Source organism: Peromyscus eremicus, chromosome 2 (assembly GCF_949786415.1).
Source record: "Peromyscus eremicus chromosome 2, PerEre_H2_v1, whole genome shotgun sequence".
NCBI classification, from domain to species: Eukaryota; Metazoa; Chordata; class Mammalia; order Rodentia; family Cricetidae; genus Peromyscus; species Peromyscus eremicus.
The window spans coordinates 72,573,185-72,600,095 of NC_081417.1; the positions used below are offsets into that span (position 1 = coordinate 72,573,185).

The following is a 26,911-nucleotide window of genomic DNA, read 5'->3' on the forward strand; positions in this document are numbered from 1 at the left end:
TACAGTATAACAAAATTAAGTTTAAATTTGTATCAATAAACTAAAATCTATAGCAATGTAAAACATTTTAAACAAGTTGTTACTCTTTAAAAGTAGGTTCATTAATCTACCCTTTCATCCTATCATATCTAAACTATCCCCTTTTTTTTTCTTTAGAAAGAGATTGTATTTATAATCAACCTGCTTTAAATAAAAATATTGGTTTTTCTCTGTCCCACACCAGAGGGCTCTTCTGATTTGGGACACAAGAATCTCTTAACCATTTTTTTTTTTTTTTGAGCAATATGTCTGGGTTTAGAGGGGGAGTGAGCCAATTCCATCTCTAAAGCCAGCTTGGTATATTTGGGAATTTGGGCGTAGCTTCTCTTACTACTTCCTGCTGGAGGGGGGCGCTGTATCTTATGGGGAAACAAAGAAAATTTTAGAATTATGGAATAGTCCATGAGGCTGTATCGTCTGAGCCAGTTGCCTTGGAACCATTCTGGATGTTGAGTCATCTGGGCCATGGTGTCATTGGAGACCTTTCAGGGGGTCTTGGCTGGTCAAACCTGATGTATCTTAATCTGGAACAAATCCATAGTCTCTGGCTTTCTGTGGAAACAAAAGCAGAGACTCTTTTCCAAAGCAACATATCCTTATATCCAAATTTTGAAGTCAAGGTACCTTTAAAATATACATTTTGGCATAACTCAACAGCTTTTACAATCAAATGTTTTTCTGCAGTTACGAATATCAAAGAGAACATAATCCAGATTCTCTGTGTGGTAGTCATCTTTACGTGGCTTATTTTTTTATATTAGCTTGAGCCTATTACTTTTAAACTGCAGCCTTCTAAGCCTGAAACGGCGCAGTGGCTGCTGGCTCCGCCCACTTCAGCTTCCCAACATGGCGGCGGTCCGCTTTCCGCCAGCTCTGGGAGCCATAACTCTCAGAAATAGTGGGTCTACACTTTTACCAAAGTAGCGTGTAGCCCAGAAACCTCTTTTTTTGTTTTGTACTAGCAAAGGCTAAATTCACCACACAGTTTAATGTGCTACTTGCAGAGGCCTCATTCCCACCATACTGCAGGTCGAGAGCGCACACTAGGAACCCGCCAGTAGCTCAAACCGGCAGCTGCCGCTTATTTGAGAGAGACAATTAGGAAGCTGTTTTTAGCTCCGTTTTAGAATCTTTTTTCTAAGTTTTTAGGTAGAAACTCTTGCCACCACGTTGGACGCCATTTGTAGCTCTTACTCTTATATTTAGCCCATTTCTATTAATCTTTACTTTGCCACATGGCTTGTGGCTTACCGGTACTTTACATCTTCCTTGTCCTGATGGCGGCTGGCAGTGTCTCCCTCTCAGCCTTCCACTTCCCAGAATTCTTTTCCTTGTCCCGCCTATACTTCCTGCCTAGCCAATGGCCAATCAGTGATTTATTTACTGACCAATCAGCAACACACTTGACATACAGACCATCCCACAGCACCCATCAAGTCGACAATCTATTATATTTACCATCACAGGAAAGAATTGTACCTTCTGGCACATTTCTACAGTGAAGAACACCATCTCATCCTAACATGAGTTCCTTATTCCTTACTCGTCCTGAGTTGACGTCCACATTACACTTTTTTCGTTATGGTAAATTACCTATTACATAAACTTTACCACCTTCACCACTTAGTATATATAGTTGGGGTGAGGGCAGTAGTTTTCAACCATCACCACCTTCTTTTATCTTGTCCAATAAACGTAGGAACTCTGCCCCTACTACAGTCCCCCCATCCCCACCATTTTTCTTTTTCTATCAGTGTGGCCTTCTGATACTGTAAGTGTCTTCTGTACAAGTGGACTTGGATGATATTTGTCCTTGTATGACTGACTGACTTCACTGTGCACAGTGTTCTCAGGTTTCACCTCTGTTTAGTGTGTGTTAGAATTCCCAGCCAGGTGGAGACACAAGACCACAGTGCAACCAAGAATGGGACAGACTGTGGGACATTCAGGGATGGGCCTTCTCCAAGCAGATGTAGCATGCAGACTCATCCCTCTTGTTATACTAACCCTAGGTTTCACCCCCTGCCCTTCACTAGAATGTAAGGGGTTTTAAAGCTAGGGCCTTTCTTGTCTCTAGCTAGGAATTTGGCTATTACAGCGGCTCAAGAAACATACTGCTAAATAAATGTATTTCCCTACTCTAGAAGTTGTCCCCTTCTTCTTAATTTAGTATTCACAACTTTGCCTTTATTTCTTCTACTTCCTCATCTCATTGCGTCCCTCCCCCAAATACCCACTAGTGTTAGGTTGACAATAGCTTTAATCTCCGAGGACTGATATTTCAGCCCATGCCACATCATCAAAATCACTTACATTTAGCTAAGAAGAAGTCGATTAGAAAAATTACCGAGTGGACTGAACGACTACAAAAGAATGCAAGTCCTTTGGAGAAATAATAGGGAAAATGTTTTACCCTTCTGTCTTAGTTAAGGGTCACTATTACTGTGAGGAGACACCATGACCACGGCAACTCTTATAGGAAAACATTTCATTGAGGAGGCTCACTTACAGTCCAGAGGTTCAGTCCATCATAGCGGGGAGCATGGCAGCATGCAGGCAGATGTGGTGCTGGAGCTGAGAGTGCTACATCTTGAAGGCAACAGGAAATCAACTGACACACCGGGCGGCATCCTGAGTATATGAAACCTTAAAGCCCGCCCCCACAGTGACGCACTTCCTCCAACAAGGCCATACCCACTCCAACAAAGCCGTATCCTCTAATAGTGCCACTCCCTATGAGTTTATGGGAGCCAATTACATTCAAACAATCATACCCTCCAAACACAAGTTCATAACCAACAGTTTGTAGGGAACATATTTATGTTAGCTGATCTTGCAACAAAAATCCAAGTGAAACAATAAATAAAAGTCAGAATTATAAAGTAACACTAGAAAAACATAAATTTACAAATGTGGGCAGATACAGTTACAGAGCAAAGGAATTAGAATCGCTAGACTCGACAATAACAATGACTGAGTCTGAATTCAGGAGAGATCTTCCCCAGAAAGTCTTTCCCTCCTGAACTTATCTGGGAACCTGAGATATATTTCTGAAGTCTCAAATAGAATCTGCTCTTGGCTCTCTGGTAATGAATGAACAGCTACAGCCTTCGGTTACAATTAGTTTTCACTTCTGGAGCATTTCCCAGGGGTGATCTGTGAATGCTCTTAGGGAGGTTGGTAAGGCAGATCTGGAAGCTGGGGCTCAGCTGCAGGGATTGTGCTCCTGTGGGATATGGCTGTGAACACAGTATGTGCTAGAACGTAACACAGCCAACGCACCAAATGCCACGATTTTTTAAATTAGAGAGGGTTATTCTGAGTGGATACACGCACGCGTGCGCGTGCATACACACACACACACACACACACACACACACACACACACACCGTCTTATTTTTTATGACGTTTTATTTATGACCGTCTCCTCTCCTCCACCTCAAGCTTGAACTCATATGAACAATGAGTCAGGCTTTATTAAAATCATTGGAAAGACCATTAGTTCCGTCTTTTCCCTCAGTGAGTGGCCAGCACCAATCCTCCCTTCTGAGGCTGGAAACTCTGAATTCACACGGCCAATTATGCAATACTAGACTACTGGGAAGCATTTCCGGCTGGCTCAGCCGGTGATCTGATTTTACCCTGCAGCATCAAGATTGATAGGCCTTATAATTTTATCCTGGTTAGTGCAAACGTTGTTCTTATGTAACAGGGGTTGGGGGGCATTTTAAATCTCCCTGTTTTTGAAAACAAACCTCCTAAACCCCTTTAAAGAGATTTTCCCTGATGACATCTCAAGGTAGTGACATCAGTGCCCTGAGCTCTGGCTAGGGTAAAAATAAAAATTAAAAAAAAAAAATCTGTTTCCTCATTTCTGGATTTGCTGTAATTTAATTCCACTGAATGCTCTGTGTGCTTGTTTATGAGAAAGAGCAAGAAGAACAGAACAGTAAAGCCTCCCTCTAAATCACTTATTATTATTATTTTTTTTTTCTGGTGTGGGAGTTTGAACTCAGCTTTGCCAAGCTTGAGCTTCATTCCACACTCCTAAACCACTACATTCGGGAGGCTTCTTTTGGACACGATGGGGATGGCGAAGAGACTTGTTCTTCTAAAGTGCAGACTATCAATTTAGGAGCCCTCTGTCTCTCTCCTGCTAATGACAGGGTGTAATTTTACAGCATCACGTTCATATGCATGTGTGGGACGTCATACACAACTAGTGTGTTTACCAACACCTTGCAGAACCTCAGGACGCCCAGTTCTGTGAACTCTCAAAGGGAAAACTCCAGAGAAGAGCTGGCACAATGGAATGTGCTTGGACTGGGCTATTCATCCATCATCCATGGCAGGAACGAGATCTCCAACAAAATAAAACATGTTTTTATGAAGCACTGGCACAGCCAGTTACATATCCAACCACTTCTACAGTTCTAACGTTAAAATAAGCACTAGCTACTACATGGAACAACTGTGCTAGCCAGAAAGATTTTTATAATCCGAGAGAAAAGCTCCCATCTTGACTTGCTAAGAGAAACAACTCCTCTTTCCTTGATTATAAAGGAGGAAGACAGATGGCTTCTTGTTTAAGACTGTAATTTTACTTTCAGCATCCCCCCTCAGTTAAAAACAAGATGTCCTTTTCTGGCTTTGAGGGAAAATCTCAAGGGAGGGATTTTATTCCTGGCTGTATTGAATAATTCAACAAACATCCCAGAGAGCACAGGGAGATACAAAGAAGAAAATACACCCCCTTGTTCTCAGGGAGTTTACAGTCTTACTGTTGAGTTTATGAACAGAATTGGGACCACAGCAATGAACAGTTTTATTTCCTCACTTCTAGCTAATGACCCAATGGTTACTTTGAGGGACCACTTCGTATTCACCCATCCCATGCCTATGGAAGAGCCTCAAGTCAAACTGCAGAAAATTCAAGGACCTAAAGTAGTTCTTGCTGAGTGCTTATTCACTGACCTATCAGCTGCTTTCCTACATTATTTAATCTTAAGAACAGTTTGCAGCCATCCCTGTCTGCTATCAGGACTTTACAGAGAAACATGAGGTTCGGAGGAACGAGTCATCTATACCCACAGACTCAGGAAACGGTAATGCAACACACACCAACTAGGGAATTCTCCTCTTTAGCTTTTTTTTTTTTCTTTTCTGCCCCCCTTTCCCCCTTAGATTTCTCCTTTACATGCACACACAGTCAACTTCAGTGTTCATTTTCTTCCCCTTTTTGACTTTGAGTCACCTTGAAATCTGTCTTTTATTTGGCAAGGCAGTCCTTCTGCGGTCTCGCTCCCTTGTATCTTTGCAAAAAAACATTTTGCTTCCGTCTTTGAAACATGTTGACAATATGAAATGAGACTTGAAGGTTTATACAAGTGTGGGATACATGCACGGTTCTGTGACTGTTAACCATGACCTTGTTTATTCTCGCCATTTTAAAGCTGCTCTCGTGTCACACTATTTCTAAAGACGTTTAAGCACTGGAAATTTCTTAAAGTTTGTGCATGTCTATTCTAACTTTTGCTCCCGGCATGCACATTAATACAGGTGTTTTGTTTTTGTTTTTTGGTAAGAGAATAGTAACTTTGCTTTTTATCGCCTGTTTAATTTTAGTGTCAATAAATTTCTAGAATGTAATATAGCGTCTCGGTAAAATTTTATATATGAACTGATGTGTGTGTGTGCATGAGCTACACTGAGTAACAAAGTTTAGTCAAGATCTAAAATGGCTTTGACTTGAGGGCCTGGAGTACTATCTTTCCCTCCCATGTCTGGCTCTTTTATTACAATTTCCACTTGGGTGCTGTCGTTGTAGGCCTCTTTCAAGGCTTAGTTTCCACATCAGCAAAATGGAGACAAGAGCAACAGATGATTTTTTTTCCTCCTCATCTTCGATCACCCATTCCTTCTCCATGGGAGGTTTAGCATGGACGCTTCCTTCTGGGTACAATAAGCATCCGCCAGGGCCCTTAAAAGCTTCGGGTCAGTGACCCCCGCGGCGTGCCCAACCTGGAGAGGGGGCAAGCCCGGGTGCCCTTCCCGTGCCTCGCGGGTCCGGAAGCAAGTCGGCTGCATTTCGGCTGCATTTCGGCTGCGAACCCGCCAGGTCTTGGGGAGCTTCGGCCTCAGACGCCCTCTCGCCCCGAGGCAGAAGGCGGCCTCGGTGCCACCGCGAAATGGGCCCGGCGCCGCGCAGGCTCCGGCGCGCGCCCAAGGGCCCGGCCTCGTTCTGACTGCCGTCGCCCCGCCGTCCGCGCGGCGCGGCGCTGCACTGGGGGCGGGGAGTCTGATGGGAGACGCGCGCGGCGCCGAGGAGGAGGCGGCTGCAGCCCGGGAGAGGGAGCGGGAGAGGGACTGGGCGCGGGCGGTGGGAGGCGGGGGCCAGGGGGAGGTGCCGCCGTCGCCGCCCGCCCCTTTCCGCTGGGGAGCAGCTGCAGCAGCAGGAGCGGAGCCGGAGCCGCGCAGCCGCCGCCGCCGCCGCCGGGGGATGTGGCCGGCGCCTGCCCCGAGCCGCGCCGCCTCTTGAGTTCTCGCCACCGTCGCCGTCGCTGTCGTCGCCGCCGAGTCGTGCGGGGCCAGGCCGCGCCCTCCCCGGGCGCCCGCCGGCTCGCATGCCGAGGGGCTCCGGGGCGTAGCTGCGCGCCCGGCGCCGCCTCCGGGCTCCTCCGGCCCCGCCATGGGCTGCTGCAGCTCCGCCTCCGCCGCGCAGGTGAGGGGCTCCCGCCTCCCGGCCGCCCGCCCGGATGCCACCCCGCGCCGTGCGCGCCTGCGGAGCCGTGCCTTGGGCGCCCCTGCGGTGCCCTGCGCCCCTCCGGTCCCCGCCGACCCCTGCACCCGTGCGCGGCCCCCGCTGCCCGCCGCACTCCCTCCCCCCTGCTTTCTCACCTGAGCGGCCCGTCCTGCCCGCCTGCAGGTAGAGGCGCCCCCGGCGCCCGCTCTGCCCCAGGAGGCATCCCCCTTCCCTCGTCTTGGGGCCCGCCTGCTTGCTCCCCACCTCCGCTGCCCCCCCTCCCCGCCATCCACAGACTGTTTTCCGTGTCCCCAGAAGGTGCACCCCAGCTTGAGCTCTTCACCTCTCTTCCACCTTATTCCAGTTTCGGCTCCATTTAATAAGCTGCCCATTTCCCCTGGCCTGCGGTCCCCTCGGGCAGGATCAGGTGCTTCAGTGGGTCCTCGTGCCCTTCCAGGGCCCATTTCACAGATCTCACCCCCTCGTTCCTCACCCCATCCCCCCTCTGTGCCTTGACCCCGGGCACCGCGGCCTCTCGGCGCACCGAGGCCCCTGCGGGAGCGCGGGGACTGGGCTGGGAAGGAGATTGGGCACCTGGTGGGTGACGGGAGCGTTACGGAAACTCCCTCTTTGTTGCCAGTGTAACAGGAGGAAGAGGTGCCGAATTTAGTTTTTCTGTGGGCACTGGCTGGATGTTGTCGCTGAGGGCTGAGATGCAGAGATTTCTCCCAGCTGCCACCCTGCCCCCATCCAAATTTCGTTAGCCGCCTTCTTCCTTTCCGATCAGAGCCTCTAACCTGGGTGGAAATGTTTGGACAACTGTGTAAGGATCAGATGTAATAGAACTTGACTGCTGGCCACTAATAACTGAGAGGACCTGTTTGTAAATTACCTAATTTAGTGGATTAGTGAGTGTATTTACAAATACGATAAAAAGCAATCAGGAATACTGCATCAAACTGTCTGGTGGTGGTGTATGAAAAATAGGCTCTGACAACGCCTGGGATGTTTCTCCACAGTTTCATTAGCGTAGAATTTAACAGTAGTCTGTGATTTTTTTTTTTTTTTTTTTTTTTTTTTTTTTTTTTTTTTTTGCGCCGCGCGGGGGGGGGGGTATGTGCTTGCTCTAGAATAAAGGCTAGTGGGTTTTTGGCGAAGAAAAATGCTAGTTTTGGGGGAGAATTCCTCTAGAGATGTAGCGTCTGTGACACAGAAGTGTTTGCTGCTAAGTGACTATATATAACTCAGTTTTAAATAACCTGCATACTTGTTCTGAAAAATCTGAGATCTGTCACAGAAACGACTAGAATTGAGTGGAGGACATTTATGGCTTATTAGGCATTCATCCTGTTTGTCCAGTTCTTAGGCTGGGTGGTTTAGTTAGTAAACCTTCCCAGTCAGTTAGGATAGCAAAGAAAAACCATGTGGCTGATGTTAAGGAAGGCTAGATCAGGGCTTTCGAATTAGCACACAGAGGTGTAGAAAAACACATACCTTTCAACTGGTTGGGAATTTAGGGGCAGGGGCGCATCTATTAATAGTTGGGCATTGTTCATTTAATATTTATTTAAATATAATTTTCAGCAAAAAAGGTGCCTTTCACATTGCCCTTCTTTTCGGAATTGGGCTACTGTGCATGCTCATTTGGCAGTGAAATGCCTTTAAGACAGGAAGTATTGATAGTTTATGGGTGGCTTGTTCAGTGCATGAAAGATAATTTCGGAGGGATGGGTTCTGCACCAGAACTCCGCTTTAAATGGGTAGTGAGTCGTGTGTTTTTTTTGCTCCACGTTGTATGTTGCAGAATGCTGTCACATATATTCTCTTTCCCTTTTTCCTTCTCACAGCCACTGTTTTCTGCATGTCACATTCTACAGACAAGATTCCTCTCTTGCACCTGAGGGGGAGCATTTTTTACCACCTTGTGGATTTCTATAACCATCAGCAGTTGTTAACATGCCTTTGAGTTCAGCTTTAGGGACTTCAAGTGTTCAGTGGAGCATTGGGGCAGGTTTTATGTACAGGGGCTGGTCATCATTTTTTTTTCTTCTTCTTTAGATTTCTTTGACATCATCCTTTATGAAGTGTTCTCAATCTCCTGATTCTTTAACACACAGCTTAGAAACATCAGGCAGTTAGAGTACTCTTGTATTTATGTGTGTTGTACTGAAATAAAATTGGAGTATAACTTTAAATGTTCTCTAGATACAAAACTGCAAATTCCTGAGCTAATCTTAGGGGTCATTCATGTATTTTCAGGCAGGCAGGATATGTTTGATTCTGCTTTCTACTGGGTTGTGAATTTCTTGAGTATAGAAACTGCTTTTGTTTTCCTAGCTTTCCACTTACTACAGTGCCTCACTGTGTCTTACAGAGTGGCTCAGCTGTGGCTGTTGAATGGAGTGCATACTTACATTTGAACATTTGGCTAACAAGTCACTGATTATGAACCCCCAGCCCAGGCCTGTGTAATTCCTGTGTTTGGTGGTCTAATCCCACAGGCTGTCCTCTGCTGAACTCAAACCCACCTTTGTTACGTTAAAATTCACCTTCCTCTCCCACATTTATTCCTGTCCCATCAGTAGCCCCACGCATTTGTAAAATGGAGCAAGTTCTTCCCTTTTCTCCTGACACCTTGCTCCGCTTGTATTTATTTTAGTTGGTGCAGTGACTGTAACGTTTTAAGACTTACCTGCAAGCTCTGATGAGACCCTGCTTTGTCTATCAAAATATACTCAGAGGTATCACCACTAACTTTGAAGCTAAACTTTATAGTGTATGTAAAGTACATCTTATTTTCTTGCTGGGGTTAGGTGTTGAAGTATAATTGACTTCCCCTCCTAGTCTCTTACTATGTTGTAGATGCTCATAAAATAGTTTATGGTCGTCTGAACTTTGATCCTCTGGAGTTCTGATACTGTTTTTTCCCTTTGCCATAACTGGGTAACATAATTTCCCATCAAAATAATTATCCCGCTTTAAGAATTAAATTTAAAATGTCATAGTCTATGCTGGTATTTCACTGCTAAAGGAGCAAATTATTTACAAAATAGTCTGTACAGTACTAGATACATAGTAACATGGCTCTTACATAACTCCTTACAGTATTAGATACATAGTAACACGGCTTTTACAGAACTTCCTACAGTATTAGATACATACTAACACGGCTCTTACAGAACTCTTAGGGTGATTTTTTTTTCTCCCTTAATGAGTAGCCATTACATATTGTTGGAAATTGCTCTAAACAAGCCAGTGCATGATAAGTCTGTTGCCTAAAAGCCTGTTTGAAGGAAGCATCAAAGTAAAGACAGTCTGAAGTTTTCTTTTTACCACACTAATCTTCCCTAAGACTCTAACAATTTATTCCCATCTCTCCATAATTTGTTTCTTCTGCTATAACTGGACATAATTTCTGCTCTTGTAATGTTAAACTTCAAAGTTCACTTATAAATCTTCAAATTTATTAAACATTCTTTCCCATTGACAAACCAGTGTAAATGAAGGAGGTTTGTGAAAGATTGCTTAGCAACTTTCTCTCAGTCTTTGTCCTTAATGGCCAGCTCATTATTTCTTACAGCAGTGCTTTGGAGGCGAGGAGATTTCTCAAGCCTGTGAAATTCCGTGTGCCTCAGTCCTAACCTCAGAATTGGAAAGAAAGAGGGAGGAGTCTTTCCAGTTGAAGAGACTACCCTTCAAGGTCCTCACTTTAGAAGACTCTCGGGCACTGTCTTGACCCCAATCCTTTAAATTAAACTGCCATTTCTTAGCCATGCTGCCGTGTTTGGAGAGTGACAAAAAACAGGAGTAGTTTACCCGTTACCATCTGAATAACTTACAACAATTTTCTAATGCTGTATTCATATCTGCTTTGTAGAATTTGAAGTCAGGTGATAAAAATGAAATTGGATTAGTGGAATCACTGACAGAGACAAAGTTGTTCAATTAAAAACGTGATCTGGGAAGTAAACTTCATTGAGGAGCGAACACGGTCATGCCAAAAAAATACGTAAGCCAGGCTGCGTTGGTGGAGGCCTGCAGTTCAGGCACTCAGAAGGCTGGATTGCTGCATTCAGTGGCAGTGAGAGCAGTTCCCAGGCCTGTCAGGACTGCGTAGCAAGCCCTTGCCTCCAGCAAACAAACACCCAGTATGTTAAAAAGTTGATGAATGTTAGAATTGGCTGGGAAATAATATTGAAATGGTATGTTGTTTTGTCTATTTTCAGAGTCATTTTCTTGTGTTTATATCTGCAGGAATTCAGGTTGATTTTGCTTTTCTGTTGTAACTGAAGAAATTGAGACTTGGCGGTTAGGGAAGTGGCTGGAGTCACAGAGAGAGATACCCACTCACTGGTTAAGACTTCCCTCTGGCATTGTCTGCGTCTTGACTTGTGTGCTTTCCCTGTGGTCACGTGCACAGTTCCCAAGTCTAAAGTTGCTGTGTACTTTTTTTGTAATCTGTAAAGAAAGGTCAATTTTGTATCAAAGAATTTCCAAGTTAAATTTCATACCAGTTTGAACCACCTGCTAGGAACTGGGGAGGACCATGGTGTGGTCAAGCAGGCCTTATCTAGTGGGAATGCTTCCAGACTTCGTCCTTACTTTTTGATGTGTTAGCATTGTCATCTAAAAGTGCTACTGACATGGGAAGAGTATTAGCTATACAAATATATTTTGCTACTGGTAATTGGTTCACACCCCATCCATGCTCCCTCCCCATTAGAATGCTAAGGAAATCTTTCAGTTTTGTAGGTTTGGATTCGTTTTGTCGACTGTAGGAGATACTAGACATGAAGCAGCATCACCATCTTCCTGTTCTGTTGGTCTAAACTACAACTCAGAATCATGAAGTTGTCAGTTCAGAGAGCTAGTTATGGGGTAGCTGGGACCCTTGCTGTTAATTCTTAGTATCTTTAATTATTCTCAACCTTGACTACACATTAGGATCACTGGAGAAGTTTAAAAATACCGACGCCTGGGGCTCACTCCTGGAGATTCCGATTTAACTGGTTCAGTGGTACTGTCTGGGCATCAGCATTTGAAGAGACCCACTGGCGACTGAGACAATCACCTTTGTCCAGGCAGTTTCGTCTCCAGTGGTTCCAATTACAGCCTGTGAGGACAATTCCCAGACTGAATCATTAAATTGAAACAAGCCCCTTCTGACCCGTTACCAGCAACTGATTGACACTAGAACATTGTGTAGATACTCAGCTCACGTGTCTAAAGCCTAAGTTGGCCTCCAGATTTATCTTCATCCCATATCTCAGTATATCTGGTTCACAGAACGATACCAGTAGTTGTGGGAATAGGAAGCCTGAGTCATGAAGGCTCTGTTCTTCCAAGCCTGTCACCTTATCTTGCCTTCTTGGATCACTGCCAGCCTCCTAGCTAAGCATCATCTCCAGCTAGTACCTTGTGTCCTTTCAGGCTTCCGCCTCATCTTTCTCCATATTGGAGCCTTAATGGTCTTTGAAAAGTCTACACTGATTGGCTGTGTTCCTCTCCTACTTTAAACCATCAGTGGTTCTGATTACCCTGGGAACAGAGCCTGGATTCTCCTCTCATCAACAGGATGGACTGGTCCCTCTGTAGCTTCTTTGCAGCCTCCCTTCCCTCGGTGTTTCAGCCTCACGGGTTCTTCAGGCAGTGCTCTGTGGTACTCTTCCAGGGCTTTTCCACATGTGCTCACTTGTTGAGAAGGCTCCAGCTTTTCCCTCTATCTGGCCTTTGACTAGTTACCTTCAGTTGCATCCTAAAATGCACTTCTTGGGAGATTTATCCTTCCAACGAGGCCACGTCTCTTCATTAAACTCCCCATCGCCTTTCATTTTTCTCTTTGAGCACGTAATGGCAGTAAGCATATAATTACAGTTACTGTTGACGTCTAGACCATGAGTCTGCCTGCTGTAGCCTATGGATAGAGTCTGACTTGCTAACCTGTTTTTATATGGCTTGCAAGAATGGTGTTTACGTATTTAATGAGATGATTGAGACAAATCATTGGGAAAGAATATTGTTTCATGAGAAGTGGATGAAATCTGGATTTCTTTCCTCTAAAGTAGGGTTTTGTTGTGACACAGCCATACTTCCTGTCATCAGCTCCTTTACTACTGTTCAGTGGCCGAGGACAGTAGTTCTCAGGACCTTATTCCACACAAGCACCAGGATTAACTCAGGGCTCTTTGCATGGACTGTTTGCTGACCCTTGTTCTGTCCTGGGCTGATGAAGGGGTGATCTTGTCTGCTCTGTGTGTTCCTGCTGGGCTTTGCTTAGGGACACTGATTCATGTAGGTGCTCGGGAAGTATTTGAACAAATTAAACGTATGCTCTTCCTACCGATGGTGTAGATGAGCCACTCCCCCAGCTCTCCTGCTCTCGAATTCAGTGTGGACTGTTTTCCTTAAGGACTAGTTCTTCTTTAGAGGAAATCTCAACAAATTTCAGCTGTGTCCTTAGACAGCCTCTGGTGAACTGTGATTCATGGTTTTTTTAAACATAATTTCTTCTCTTTTGTTACTTTTTTCTGATTTATTCGAAGTAGGGCATGCGTTCTTTGTTTTCGTTTTTTAAAGGAGAGTGGCATTTTCCAGTATATTTTATTATACTTAATCAGGGAATATCAACTTCTCCTCCCTTGCTAGAGACTTACCATTACTTTCAGCATAAACAGTAGTTTGTAATAAAGCTTTACAAACATTTGATAAACTGCTAGAATTTATTTACTTTCCAAAACTACATTGTTACTCCTGTTAGTTGCTCACCATATCCAAACAGGCATTTATTTAGAAGTGAAATTCTTAAAAATGAGAGTTATTCTCCTCTGTGTATGTGTTCACGTGTGTGTGAGTACACATGTATGTGTAGATGTGAGCGGAGGCCGGTGGACAGTCAGGTGTTCTTCCTTGCTCCGTCTGCCTTTGTGTTTGACGCAGTCTCTCACTGGCCTGGAGCTCACTAGTGGGAAAGGCAGTTTGGGGAGCCGGGCCATGGCATCAGCTTCCCGCTGTCTTGCTGGGTGTAGTGCCATGCTTGGCTTCTCCACCTGGGCTAGGGGTTGAACTTGGCTCTTCATGCTGGCAAGGCAAGCACTTTACTGACTGAGCTCCCTCCCCATTCCATATTCTTATTTCTAAGGTTGCCAGATACCTAGAAATGTTAAGCACAGATGTTATTTCTGGATACATTTGTATAATGTCAAGGAAAGAAACTAGCGAGAAGATGGAGAAATTAAAAAGAGGTGGCTACTTGAAGATGGGCTTGCATGCTTTACTTTGCAGTGTTGTGGTCACATGAGCAGGAATCCTCATTATTAGTCACGTAGGGTGTTGCAGCCAAAAGAAGGAAATAGCAAATCACCCCTGAATCCAAATACTGGAAACATTCAACAGAATTTATTCTGTTCAGTCCTGGGGTGGGGGTGGGGTCCCAGGGAGTTAGTTTAGTGACTCCATGATGACTCAGACAAGCAAGTCTCCTTGTTTCCATTCCCTCCCCTCCCTCCCCCTCCCTCCCCCTCCCTTCCCCTCCCTTCCCTCCCTCCCTCCGGTTCAGGCTGGCTTCAGACTCCTGCCTCTACCTGAATCTTGAGTCCGGAGACTACTGACTGGTACGAGCTACACCCTGCTCTCTGCAGTCGTCAGGAAGGCAGCCTTTCCTCACTTCGCCCACTCCTGATCTGGAGCTGGCTGCGTCTTCCCTGATGGCCTTTTCTAACAGTCTCTACTAGTTTTCCTTGGATGGGAATTACAGAAGGCTATAATCCTCATCCCTGTATAGTGTCCAGCAGCGTGGAAGCAAAGAGCTAGTGGCTGGTCCAGTCTGCAGCCTGCATGCCCCAGAATAGCTGTGAATGTGGCCCACCACAAAATGATAAACTTACAGAATATATTAGGAGAATTTTTTTTTTGTTTTTTGTGGGTGGTTTTTTTTTTTTTTTTTTGAGACAGGGTTTCTCTGTGTAGCTTTTACGCCTCTCCTGGAACTTGCTTTGGAGCCCAGGCTGGCCTCGAACTCACAGAGATCCGCCTGCCTCTGCCTCCCGAGTGCTGGGATTAAAGGCGTGCGCCACCACCGCCTGGCTGAGAATTTTTAATTTATTTTATTTTACTTTTTGTGACAATTGTGTAGTTCTCCGATGTGAACTTTGTATATGGCAACAACATGTCGCTGTGTCAGAAGGTTGGACACACTTGGTAGACTAACCAGAATTTCTCTCTAAGTCAGATAGGTAGGGTAAGACAGACAGCTCCAAGTGGGAGGGCCCAGTGGTGCTGGGATGGCCATGGAAGGGTAGCCTCAGGAGTCTTCTGTCTTTGAAATCACACTTCCTTAGTGTATCCTAACATTTTCACGTATCTCCAGTAGACACCTTTTACAAATGAGTCACACACACAGTGACTCTGCCCCCCCCCCCCAGTCAGGGTGAGGCCCCTTTCTTTCTCATTTACCACGCCCACTGCCCCTTTCTCTGGCTGACAAAAGAACAGCTTCAGATAAAGAACTTCTGAGGTTGGAGTATGGTTAAGTAGTTAATTAACATTCCTCTGAGAGTGGTCCCAGGAGAGCCCGAGGGCTCAGAGAGCCTTTTCCTTTAGCCCCCTCACTCTTCCTCTTTACTCTTCCTTTCCTGCCTCTTCCGAAGGTTCCGGCTGCTGGTGCTCTTTATCTCTGTCTGATTGGTGAGAAAGCAGTGAGTGGCCCTGTTGAGTTTTTTCATTCACCTGCTTAATTTTGGCTTTTTTTTTTTCTTATAAGAGCAGTGAGAATGAAGATTCACATTGTTTAGAATATCCCTGAAAGGAAGCGGTCTGTCTGCGTGCCTGAAGTAAACAGCGAATGTGTAAACATGTTCCATTTTGTTACCACTCAGGCTAAAGGAGGGGCACCCCTTTATGCCAGTGACCTTGATATAAGTTAGCAGAATAATATTAATTGCCTCTGTGGTTTTGACTCAAATAGACTTTATCGATTTGCTGAATAAATTGGAGTAACCCTCTTGGGGTACTGCTTGACAGCCTACACTAAAAGCCATTTAAAAAAGTTGTTGACCTCCTCTAGTAATCTAAAGTATGGTCATACGATGTGCAGGAGTGCTTCTGTGGTGACCTTATTTGCTTATGTTGTTTATTTATTGTGGGTGGGTATAAGAATGTGGAGGTCAGAGGCAAGCTGTAGAAGTCAGTCCTCCCTACCATGTGGGCTCCTAGACTTGAAGTCAGGTTGTCATCAGGCTTGGTGGCAGGTGCCTGTAACCACTGAGCTACCTCGTGGGCCCTGTTGTGTTATTTAGGAGTTCAGGCTTAATTTTTGTATTCTGATTTTAAAAAACTTTCCTTCCTTTTTAAAATATAAAATCCATTTGCATTTAGTGTGTTGGACTTGGCCACTGCCCGCTAAGTCCTCCCTTAGTGGTTAAGTGGTGGTTGACCTGCTGCCAAGGTTTTTCATCCCTCCTCTGAGAGGCTGTTAGCACCAGAGGATTGAGCACCATTAGGTACCGGAAGGAGTGTGGAAGCTGCCAGACTATGGGTTTGAATTTCAGACCCAACACCAGCTCACTTATTTGGGTCTTATCTTAGGTCATTGGTACCTTGGTGTCACCAGAAGAAAGTGGAAACTTCATGGACTTGTATCAAACTATACAAAATGATAAAAACTTCTCAGAAGCGTCCAGATTAATGTCACCTGAAAAGTTCTTTCACTCATGCTCCCATTAAAAAGGCAGTCTTGGATTTGAATTTTGGAATAATGACCCTGAATCCAAAAATATTCCCAGTGTTAGGGGGCTGAGGGCTAAGGATGAAATAGGTAGTAGTCGTAGACAGAGGCCGAGGTGGGCTGAGGAGCTTAGGGAGTGAGGAAGAGGGGTGCCGGCTGCAGTTGGCTTCTGAACATGACTCTTCACCTCACCTGCATTTAGAAAGTGAGAGGTTAGAGAAGTTGGGAAGAAGAGCAGTGGAAAGGAGAGCGTGGTCCAGCAAGGAGAGACACAGGAGCTGCTGCATTTCAGTGTGGTAAGGAGACCTGACCAGGGAGGCGGGAGAGATGCCAAGGGAGGGTGTTCGTGTGTGAATGGATGGGAAAGGGGCAGCCATGGGCATTTAAAGAAGCCCAGTGTGACAGTGTATCTGTGCTTCTGGAAGAATGATGCAAGACAGAGGGCCCGGAGGAAACAGAAGAGACCTTGTGGAGCTGAAGTAAGGAAGGCTTTCATGCCTAAATGTGGACTTTAAGGACGGATGTTTGGAATGGCATTCAGAACTCCTCTGCAGTGGGAAAAGGCTGTTGAGATTGATAGACTTGGGAATTGGTGGGACTAGTAAGTGAGGAGAGGAAGGAGAATCGAATTTTGAATGGGCTCCATAGAGGTGATTCCTGGTGCGGTCAGCTAGTGCATCCCTAATCAACTGAAGATCACAGATAGGTTTGGGAACATGCTTTACGCAGTGAGCAGGGAGGAGCTTCAAGTACGGGTGGTTGCCGAGGGGCAGGGGAAGGCACTGTAATAGTGACTTGGGAGGAAAGGTTTGTTTTGGATGATGTTTTGGGAGATACAGATAATTGTGCGGAAGGCACAAAGCCTGGGGCAGGTCCCTTTTGCCAGGAACATGAGACAGCAGCTTTGTTCACATCTTGACAGATCCAGAATCAGAGATCTCAGTGTAGAAGCAAGGCCGTCTATAACCCTCAAAGGTCCACCCTCTTAGCTCACCATCAGAGACCAGTCTCTGCCAGGCAGGCTCCACAGCCTTTCAGAATAGCATAGACCAGGTATTCAGATCCATTAGCCTGTGGGATCGGCACTAAATCGGAGCAGGCAGCTATACGGATTGCCAGTTACCGCTGGGTGTTGATTGGAGGGCCCAGGTTACACATTTCCTATTGTATTCTAAGATCTAAGATGGCTACCTGAGTTAGCCCCAATTTATAGATGAAACAGGCTCAAGAATGTTGTGATCGTGTGAGTAATAGCCTGACACCCACATGATGCAAGGAGAGAATGGGCTGCTGTAGATTGCTCCTGGCTTCCAGTCATGTGCTGTGCTGTGGGGCTCCCCAATAAATAGAATTAATTTTTTGAAAAGTGTATATTGGTGAGTGGTTGATGCAAGTGCTTTTTGTAAAATTTGAGACTCAATGGCTGCGTTTCCTCCTGAGCCTTCCTGTATTTTCCTCTGAGAACTTAGGTCTGAGAAAGTTTATCATGGAAGTAGGTTTGTTAATGTGACTGTGAACTTGTCTTTCCCTCAGAACTCACTGGTTCTTCATACACAGACACACAGACACACACACACACACACACACACACACACACACAGTATTTTGCCTGTTGGTTGGTTTGTGTTTTAAGACAGTTGCTGACAGTTCAGTCAGATTTGGTTAGGAAGGTTTGGAAAACAATAGTTTAAGAAGACACTTCATTTTAAAAGTGAGTGTGATTCTAGTTTGATGGTCCTTTAAACCTTTTAAAAATACAGTTTAATTGGAGAAAGTAAGCTATGACCAACTGGAAACGTTTGTTTCTTTTGAGTGGCTAACAAGCAACAGAGAATGAGACTCCCTATGCAGCTACTTAATGGTTAGCTCTTGGTGGGTTGGGGTTGTTCCATGTTCTGTCTGTCTCACTTAAAGATACAAATGACTTCTGCAAAAATGCCTTGCTCACTCCCTGAAGCATGTGCTCCTGAAGCTCGAAGGCTTGTGTGCTGTTCCTCCACTGAGGCGTCTGCAGTCAGGACAGCTGAGAACTCCAGCCACCTTCTGCCTTCTCCTTGTCCCTCCTTGAGAAGTCATAGTACATGATGACATGTTAGAAGGTCATTTCCTCACCCTCACACCCACGTCCAGAAGAGAATTTGCCTCCCTGGCTTTCATTGGACTTAGCCATACTGTAAATATTTTTCTATTTACATCATCCATCTTGTATCATTCCTATTACTTAAGGATTTACATCCTGCCGAGTTGACTTTGAAAAACCTGATTGAGATAGTACTTTCAATTCCATGGCCCCGAATGACAACAAAAATGGATGTGGTAAGGCAGTAAGAAAGTTGTTGGAGGGACTGGAGTGACGGCTCTGTGGTTAAGGGCACTGGCTAGTCTTTCAGAGGACTGGGCTTTGAGTCCCCACACTCACATGGCAGCTCACGGCATCTGTATGTAACTCCAGGTGATCCAATGCCCCTTTCTCACCCCGAGAGAGCACTGTATACATATGGCGCATAGTTATGCATGCAAGCAAAACCCTGTATATATAGAAACAAACAAACAAAAAACTTAAAAAAAATTTGTTGGATCACAAAGCAGCTTCCCTCCCCAACACAGATTTTAAAAGTCTGAGCACGTTAAACTTGGTCACCCAAGTCCCTCCATTCTCTCTCCTTCCCTTCCTTTTCTCCTTTCTTTCCTTTCTTCATTCCTCTTTAATTTTCATTTTTAAACGTGCAAGGGCGGGGGACCGCTGTCAGGAGGGCCAGGCTTGTATGGCAGGCGTTTTTACCATCTGAACTCTCACCTCTCTTCTACTTTTTGGTGCAGTGTGTACTAAACTGTGTACTCACACTGGCTTGAACTCACTGTGCCCTTGTGTGTTGGCTGAGACAGGAAAGCATGATCATGCCTACATTGTTTCTTATCTGGGTGGTTTGAGGTCTCCAGCTGTGAGTTCAGTGTACCTCATGACCCAAACTTCTTTTATGGAGAAATTAATGTGGTTAGGATCAAGAGTTACAGTTTTAGAGGGTCAGTCACCATAGCCAGTAAGGTAAACTGAACCTGAGCAGTTCTCATCATGGCAGGCCAGGAAGCAGAGAAGGGGGAGGGGGGATGCAAGTACTCAGCTAGCTTTCTCCTTCTCCCCGTGTGCTGCGTGTGGGCCTCAGAATTCACACTGGGCCTTTTTGAAATCTGTAGCTGATCTCTGCAGACTCACAGACATACACAGAGGTGTGCCTTACCAAACTCCACGGTGATTCTGAACTCTAAAGTTTTCAATGAAGATTAACCATCACACCGAGGAAATTAGGGACAGGCAAGTGGGTTACAAAAGAAACTTGAATTACAAAGCCTCAGAATTTAAACTACTGTGGGACCATCTCGGCCAAGAGCAAGAGGGGAAACAGCTGTCTGTTTTGAGGGGTTTTCTTTTCTTCAGGTATGCCACCAAGACACTAGTGGCAGTGACACTGACCACTTAACCCTGTAAATCCCTCCTGGATGGGACCACTGATCAAAGCTGTTTGATTCAGTAATGAGTGGAGGGCAGACTTGACGTTTGATAGACGCAAGTCAATAATGAATCCCAGTGCATGTCGGGGGTAGGGTGTTAGAAGACTAAAACCTTAGTTTATGATACTAATGATACTTCTCAAGACCAGTATTAAATATAGCTTGTCAATTGAGGAAAATGGAATGGAATCTGAAAATCTAAACAATTCTGTGTTAATAAATTTTCCTGTTAATTCTAGTTTGCTTTTGAACCTAATCTAGGCATGTGTTCCTCCATTATAATGAAGTCTTAATGAAGGTGTTAATTATGGCTAGCTGATCTTGGGAAGGGACAGTGTATGATAGAACCCTCTGGACCACATCAAGACCTAAGTACAGCAGGAACATTGGCACATGTCATACATCTGGAAGAATGTGGTTCTCCTTCCCTTCTTCCCTGTCTCCATCAACACACCCTTTTTCTGGCCCACTGTGCAGAGGAACATGATGGAAGCCACGCTTTCAATGACTGTCTTGGATGGTCCAGAAGAACAGGAGGAGAGCCGCAGATCCTAAATATTTTTGTCCGAGTGCCACCAGCAGGGTGGACCGCAGTAGAGCTGCAAACATGACTTTTCTCTGATGTGGGCAGGAGTAAGGAGTTTCCCAGAACAGAAAGATGATGTGGAAGAGAAAAAGTCAAAGAATCAAAGATGCCATGAAATAAAAAGGGAAGTGTTGGTTCTGTTGAACATGTATTGACTTGTGCTGCTTGGTGGGTCCAACTAAAGAATAAGACTTCCCTCTAAAAGTAGACAGTGCTGTGTTCAGCTCTGATTCTGCTGAACCCATTAGCCAGAGAGAATGAAGAGCTGAAATTATTCTATAGATATGCCAAAGTTGAATGTGTGTACAGGTGTTTGGAAATTAAAAATTCTTAGTATATCTCTGTACATGTAACCAACCATTCCTAAACGTCAATAAAAGAGACAGAGTGGAGGGAGGTGGGCCTTTGTCAATGTGCCTGAGCTGAATCTCTTTCTTAATATAGTCAAGCATCGTGTGTGTGTGTGTGTGTGTGTGTGTGTGTGTGTGTGTGTGTGTGTGTGTGTGTTGTAGGGGCAGGATGGGGAGGAAGGGGTGCATGACACCTTGCCACAGGGGGAAAAAAAAAGGAATTTTTGTTGACTAGTCTGGTCACCTTTGCTACTTTTCTTCATGTGACTGCATCACAGATCTCTGACTTCTCACCGCCAAGAGCTCAGCTGCTCACGTCGTGGTCCCTAAGTCTCACGCTTACTGGGTATAGTACCTGCTTAACGATCCCTAGCCATGGAACCACAGAATACAGGGGCCCAGGTTTTCACACCATTTCTTACACTGTACGAGACCATCTTGTTTATCTTCCAGCTGCCTCCCACTCAGACATGTATTCTCTCTTCTGTCTGTGTTTTACCTTGTCTGCTCCCATGGATATGTTAGGTGATTGGTAATCAAATATTTTGAAGACTTAGTCGTTGGTAGGAGCGGCGTAAATGGAAGCGGAAGTGTATCTGGTGCCCTTCACCTATGATGGTTTCTAGCTGTGTCTGGGTATGGTGCTAATTCAAAGAAAGTTATCACATGGATCTTCTTCCCCCACTCCCCACCCCAAGACAGGGTTTCTTTTTGTAGCCTTGGCTGTCCTGGAACTAATAGTGATCCTCCTGCCCCTGCCTCATGAGTGCTAGGATTACAGGAATGTACCACCACCACCTGCTTGACATGGAAATTTTCTCCAGAAATCAAACAATGGCTGGGCCTGACAGAGTTAGCACTGAGGCAGCCGTGAATTTTATATCATGCTTGCTCAGTGAGTTTGGTTCAGGCTTTGCATAAATTCTTCCAGCTACTGAGAACTCTTTCCGCAGTTATTGGAGACTTTGGTTTCATGGCCGAGCTTATGTCCTTGTAACTTGATCCTTGCCCCTGATTTTTGTACCTATTAGTCACATAAAATGAAAAGGTGAAACCAGCCTTCAGTGTTTGCCGAATTTTATGTGTAGGTCTCTCTGTCTGTCTTTTAAATGTAAAGACCTGTCATATTAAAAAGAAAGTCATGCCTCCAGAGCCTTTGTTATTCTGGATTCATTTTTCTTTATGCTCTGTTTAAAAGATTACTATGTAATAATATATATTATTTTATATGTATGTTATATATGTAAAAGCTACACATGCACATATTTTAAAGCACTAAACATTTCTAGTGCTTGTCATTTATTTTTAAAAAATTATTATTTTTATTTGTATGTGTATTCCTGTGAGTGGGTATGTGTATGTGAGTGCAGGTGCCAGGGAGGCTAGATAGAGAAAAGTGTCCTGAAGCTGGAATGTGGCTGTGGGGGATAGAACTCAGTATGTGCTCTTGACTGCTGAGCCTTCTCTCTAAGTGCTTGCCATTTAAACAAGGAAAGTGATGGGACACCCCACCCCACCCCACCCCGTCTTCTGTTGTCCTGAGGCCATCATTCTAAATCTTTGGGTCAGTTATTTCTTCTTTCTCTATCTCTACCATGCTTGTACGTCTGCTACCTCTTTCTTCAGTTTGCATCATCTGTTTCTGCTCTGGAAGATGAAGATTGAGCTCTTCCAACCCTATCATTTGTGTCTATCCTATGTACGCTGTTCATGTGGGCACCCTTGTTCTCTATAGAATGTTGTGACTTTGGATTAATGTTTAGTCCTTACACTGTGACTAAGTAAATGCTCTCAGCTGAATCATAGAGTATTTTATGGTTTGTTGTCCTTGGGGGTGAAAGTTCTGTTCTGTTCTTGTTCTGCTGTTTGCTTGGCTTTTTTATTTTTTGCACTTACGATTAATTGGTTTCTAAATGTTCACCTAGTTGACTGACTCTGCATTGCCCAAGCTCTGGATTTAAGGTTCATTTGCAACATTTCCCGTTAAAGTGATATTGAAGTCACCCACTATTGTTTCTGCACCTGTCTCTCTACGAGCAATACATGTTAACATTAGGTATATATGCATTTAGAATCACTCACTCTGTAATCTAGGCTGGCCTTGAACTCATAATCCAACCCAGCCTTGAGAGTAGCTGGGATTATAGGCATGTACCACCGTGTCTTTATGGACTGTTCCCTCTGTTACTATATGACCTTTATCTCTTCTGGCTAAGTTTGGCTTGAAGTCTGCTGAGGAAGATAATTACTACTTGTGTTCTCAGATAATTACTACATGTTTACATGGAATGTCATTTCTGATTCATACCCCTCTCCCCCGTGTGTATGGTTTTTTTAGTGTGTGTGTGTGTGTGTGAGTGTGAGTGTGAGTGTGAGTGTGTGTGTGTGTGTGTGTGTGTGAGAGAGAGAGAGAGAGAGAGAGAGAGAGAGAGAGAGAGAGAGAGAGAGAGAGTGGTGTTTCCCAGTAAGGTGAGTTTCTTGCAAAGAGCAATCAGTTGGATCTTGGTTCTTTATTCATTCAGCCCACATGTATTTTTTTTTTTTAAATTGGAAAGTTATGACTGTTTATGTTTAGAGCTATTGTTGAAGGATATGTACTAATTTGTCCCTTATTTATCTTAAAGGTCTACTGGTTTACTGAGTTGATAATATTGGATTCTTTCCTAATTATTATTTGTTTATCTAGTCTTTTACTCAGATTATTCTTAGTAAGCAAAATTTTTAATAACTTGCATTTATCTTAATATCCCCCCCCCCCCCCCCGAGCTGAGGACCGAACCCAGGGCATTGTGCTTGCTAGGCAAGCGCTCTACCAGTGAGCTAAATCCCCAAACCCTGCCTTAATTTTTTTGACACAAGATCTCTGTGTGTATGTGTTTATGTGCACCACATTTCATGCAGTTGTCCTAAGGATATCAGATTTCCCAGAGCAGGAGTTACAGATGGTTATGAGCTGTCTGATGTGGGTGCTGAGAACTGAACCCAGGTCCTCTGAAAGAGCAGTGAGTGCTCTTAACTGCTGAACTAGGTCTCCAGCTCTTGTTTTTATTCCTATATATTCCTAATATTTGAATGGATGAAAGCTTCTAGGTTGGAAGTTATTTTCTTAGATTAAAAACAAAAATGTGGTTTAGGGAATTCATACCCAGGGCCTTACACCTACAAAGCAAGAACTATGCCACTGGTGTATATTCCAGCCTTTCTCTCAGTATTTTACATATAATTTCATTTTTTAGAGGTTACAGAGCCAAGGTTACTTAGTAAACAAATGAGCTGGAATTATAGTGCAAATTTTTGTCATTTCGTTATTTTTCAAGTGCCATGAATTCCACTTAAGATTGATGAATGGCCTGCTGGCTAATTGGAAAAAAATAGAAATTGTCAAAGGGGGCCTTCCCCATCTGCTCAGAGAGAAAAACAAATACAGAGCCTCTGGAGTTCCTCGTGGTCTACACCTACCTGTAAGTGGGTTGCAAAAGTAAGTTGTACCACCTTCCAAGATGTTTTAACTTTCTTATGTTTTCAGCAGCGACATTGTCAAAGCTCCTGTTTCATATTTTCCTTCGAGGTTCTGGGAATTGAGCATAGGACTTCTCTCAGGCATGCTAGGCATATGCTCCATCACTGAGCTGTGTGCCCAGAACCAACAGTGGCATTGCCATTCTCCAAGGGGATCGTGTGTTTGGCATAAACTATTACTGTTGGTTGGTGATTGTGCATAGGATAAGAGTTACTTAAAGACAGACCTTCCTAGGATGTATGTTGTTGATAAATTAGTGGAGGGTGGAGATCACTGCTTATTTTTTAACGTAGATAATGAGCACTCTGGACATGAATGGGCTTTGTTATGCTCTTACTAATGTGTGTGAGCTGTGTTTTTCCTTTCTGGGATTCCCAACTCTGAACGGGTACCTGTTGGTTTGGAAAAATAATCTATATGTAAACTACAATGCTGGGCTCATATGCCATTTCATGGTAGATGATTTGTGTAAAATTGCATCTGAGTGATATATTCATTTAAACAGGGATCTAGGAGCTCACAATCCAGTATTAGCAAATGCCAGGCTCTTTCCTTGCAGTTGCAGAGCCTGGTAGTCACATCGTTGTGTGAATCCCCATTGTCTGCTTATTACTTTGCTCTACGATTACTGCTTTTGTTTTTTCTTCAGAAGCACCTGGTTATTTTGGTGGTGGTTATTGTTCTGAGAAATGTTAATACTAGCCCCTCTCCCCTTTTTTGGCTTTGAAAGCTCCCTAGAGATCAAACAGCATTTATATGAAGCCCTCAGTTCTGTGTTCTCCAGCTCTCTGTCCATGTCTGTAGGCACACGGCAATGGCTAGTTCCCATTACTTTTCTCTCTGTATTTGGATATTTATCATCATGCTTAAAGCCACAGTGGAGTAGGAATGCCAGCGATGGGTTAAGAACAGCCAAGGCTGTGTCTCAGTAAGATCTGCTTCAGCAAATTCTTCACCCTTTCTTAGATAAACCGACTTCCTGTTTTGCTGGGCCCTTCTCTTGAGCTGCACAAGCTTCCCCCTTTTTCTCCTATTTTCTTTAGCAATTTATCTTTTTTTTTTTTTTTTCAGCATTGTATTTAAAATTCCCTCTAGATTTTGCCCTCATTTTACTCATCTGGTCTTCTTTTACTAAGCAAGAACTGTTCTGGGGGCATGGTGGCCTTTTTGAAAAAGCATCTGCTCTCATCCTCACTGCTTTTAATTACAATGTCCTTATTTAGACATTTTTTTCGTTCTGTCCAAACAGTCTTCTGATGAGTCAGCTCATATCCTTTCCTCTCAGGGAACCTTCATCTGTAGTCCACACTGATCATAAAACAAGTCCTCATGCCTAGAATTTAGTGATACACAGCTTGTTCTATAGGGCGTACTTCAGTGTGCTGCGTATACTCGCATAGTAGACAGAGTCCTGAAACATTTCTGTGCTTGTCAAGTGTTTTCTTTGCTGTGTGCAGTGCTATGTATTTTGTGTGTGTCATGGCCCTTCTCACAAATGTTACAGTAAGGAAATCAAGGCACACACAGGCTGAACAAGTTGTCCCGAGGCCCTGTGCTAGGCTCCTTGTGGTAGAGCTAGGATTGACTAACATGTTGCCAAGATTCAAGCTATGCTTCCTCCCCCCCCCACCCCCCCTTTGAGACAGGGTTCCTCTGTGTAGCCTTGGCTCTCCTGGAACTCACTCTGTAGGACCAGGCTGGCCTCGAACTCACAGAGATCTGCCTACCTCTGCCTCCTGAGTGCTGGGACTAAAGGCGTGTGCCACCACTGCCCGGCTGAAGCTATGCTCTTTGTAGCATACCTTCATATGTGTAGGAATTCTCTGTATGTCTGCTTCAAACTCTTTTCTAACAACCAGGAGAATAAAGAATCAGTTCGTTTTTCTCTGAATATGAAGTCTCTACTGAGAGATAGTTGCTTGCCCATCAGTCCACCATCATAGGTCCAGGTTGTGTGTGCTAGTAACTTAGTTGTTCTCGTTCTGAAAGTGCTTGAACGTAGTAGCAGCAGAGAGGTGAATATTTGTCATTTATACATGAGGGAGGATAATAGGATCAAGAGAAGATAATTAGAGTCGTGTGGGTTCATGGAAGAGATGATCATGTCCAGAGGGAGGGACTGGGATGGTACTTGACTCCCCACCATCTTTCTGAGACTTGACAAAGGGATTGATGTTGGAAGAAAGTTTATATTCAGAGTTTGGACTTTGGAGTTCAAGTTCTCATGATTACTGACTGGTCAAGAAACCCTGGGAATTAGTAATGTTTCTGACGTTTCCTCATCGAGTAGCACGTAACCCTAAGGGTTGGTTAGAAGGCTTCAGAACAAAACAGAACAAAACCAACTGCACGCCAGCCCTTTAGCCTTGTGTCTAGGACATTAAACACCCAGGAAATAGGAGTCAAAATCATTTTATTAATGAGGAAGAAACCTGAGGAAGT

The 26,911-nt window shown here is 44.4% G+C and overlaps 1 protein-coding gene across 3 annotated transcripts in view; it reads left to right on the forward strand.

Annotated features, from left to right (window-relative positions):
• Positions 1–6,663: 6,663 nt before the first annotated feature.
• Slc44a1 (solute carrier family 44 member 1) overlaps positions 6,664–26,911 on the forward strand; it is a 184,090-nt gene continuing 163,842 nt past the window's right edge. For all 3 annotated transcript variants that reach the window (XM_059254358.1, XM_059254357.1, XM_059254356.1), the window contains exon 1: positions 6,664–6,761. In XM_059254358.1, the coding sequence (XP_059110341.1) occupies positions 6,729–6,761 (33 nt within the window). In that variant the 5' untranslated portion in view covers positions 6,664–6,728. The remainder of the gene's footprint in view (positions 6,762–26,911) is intronic.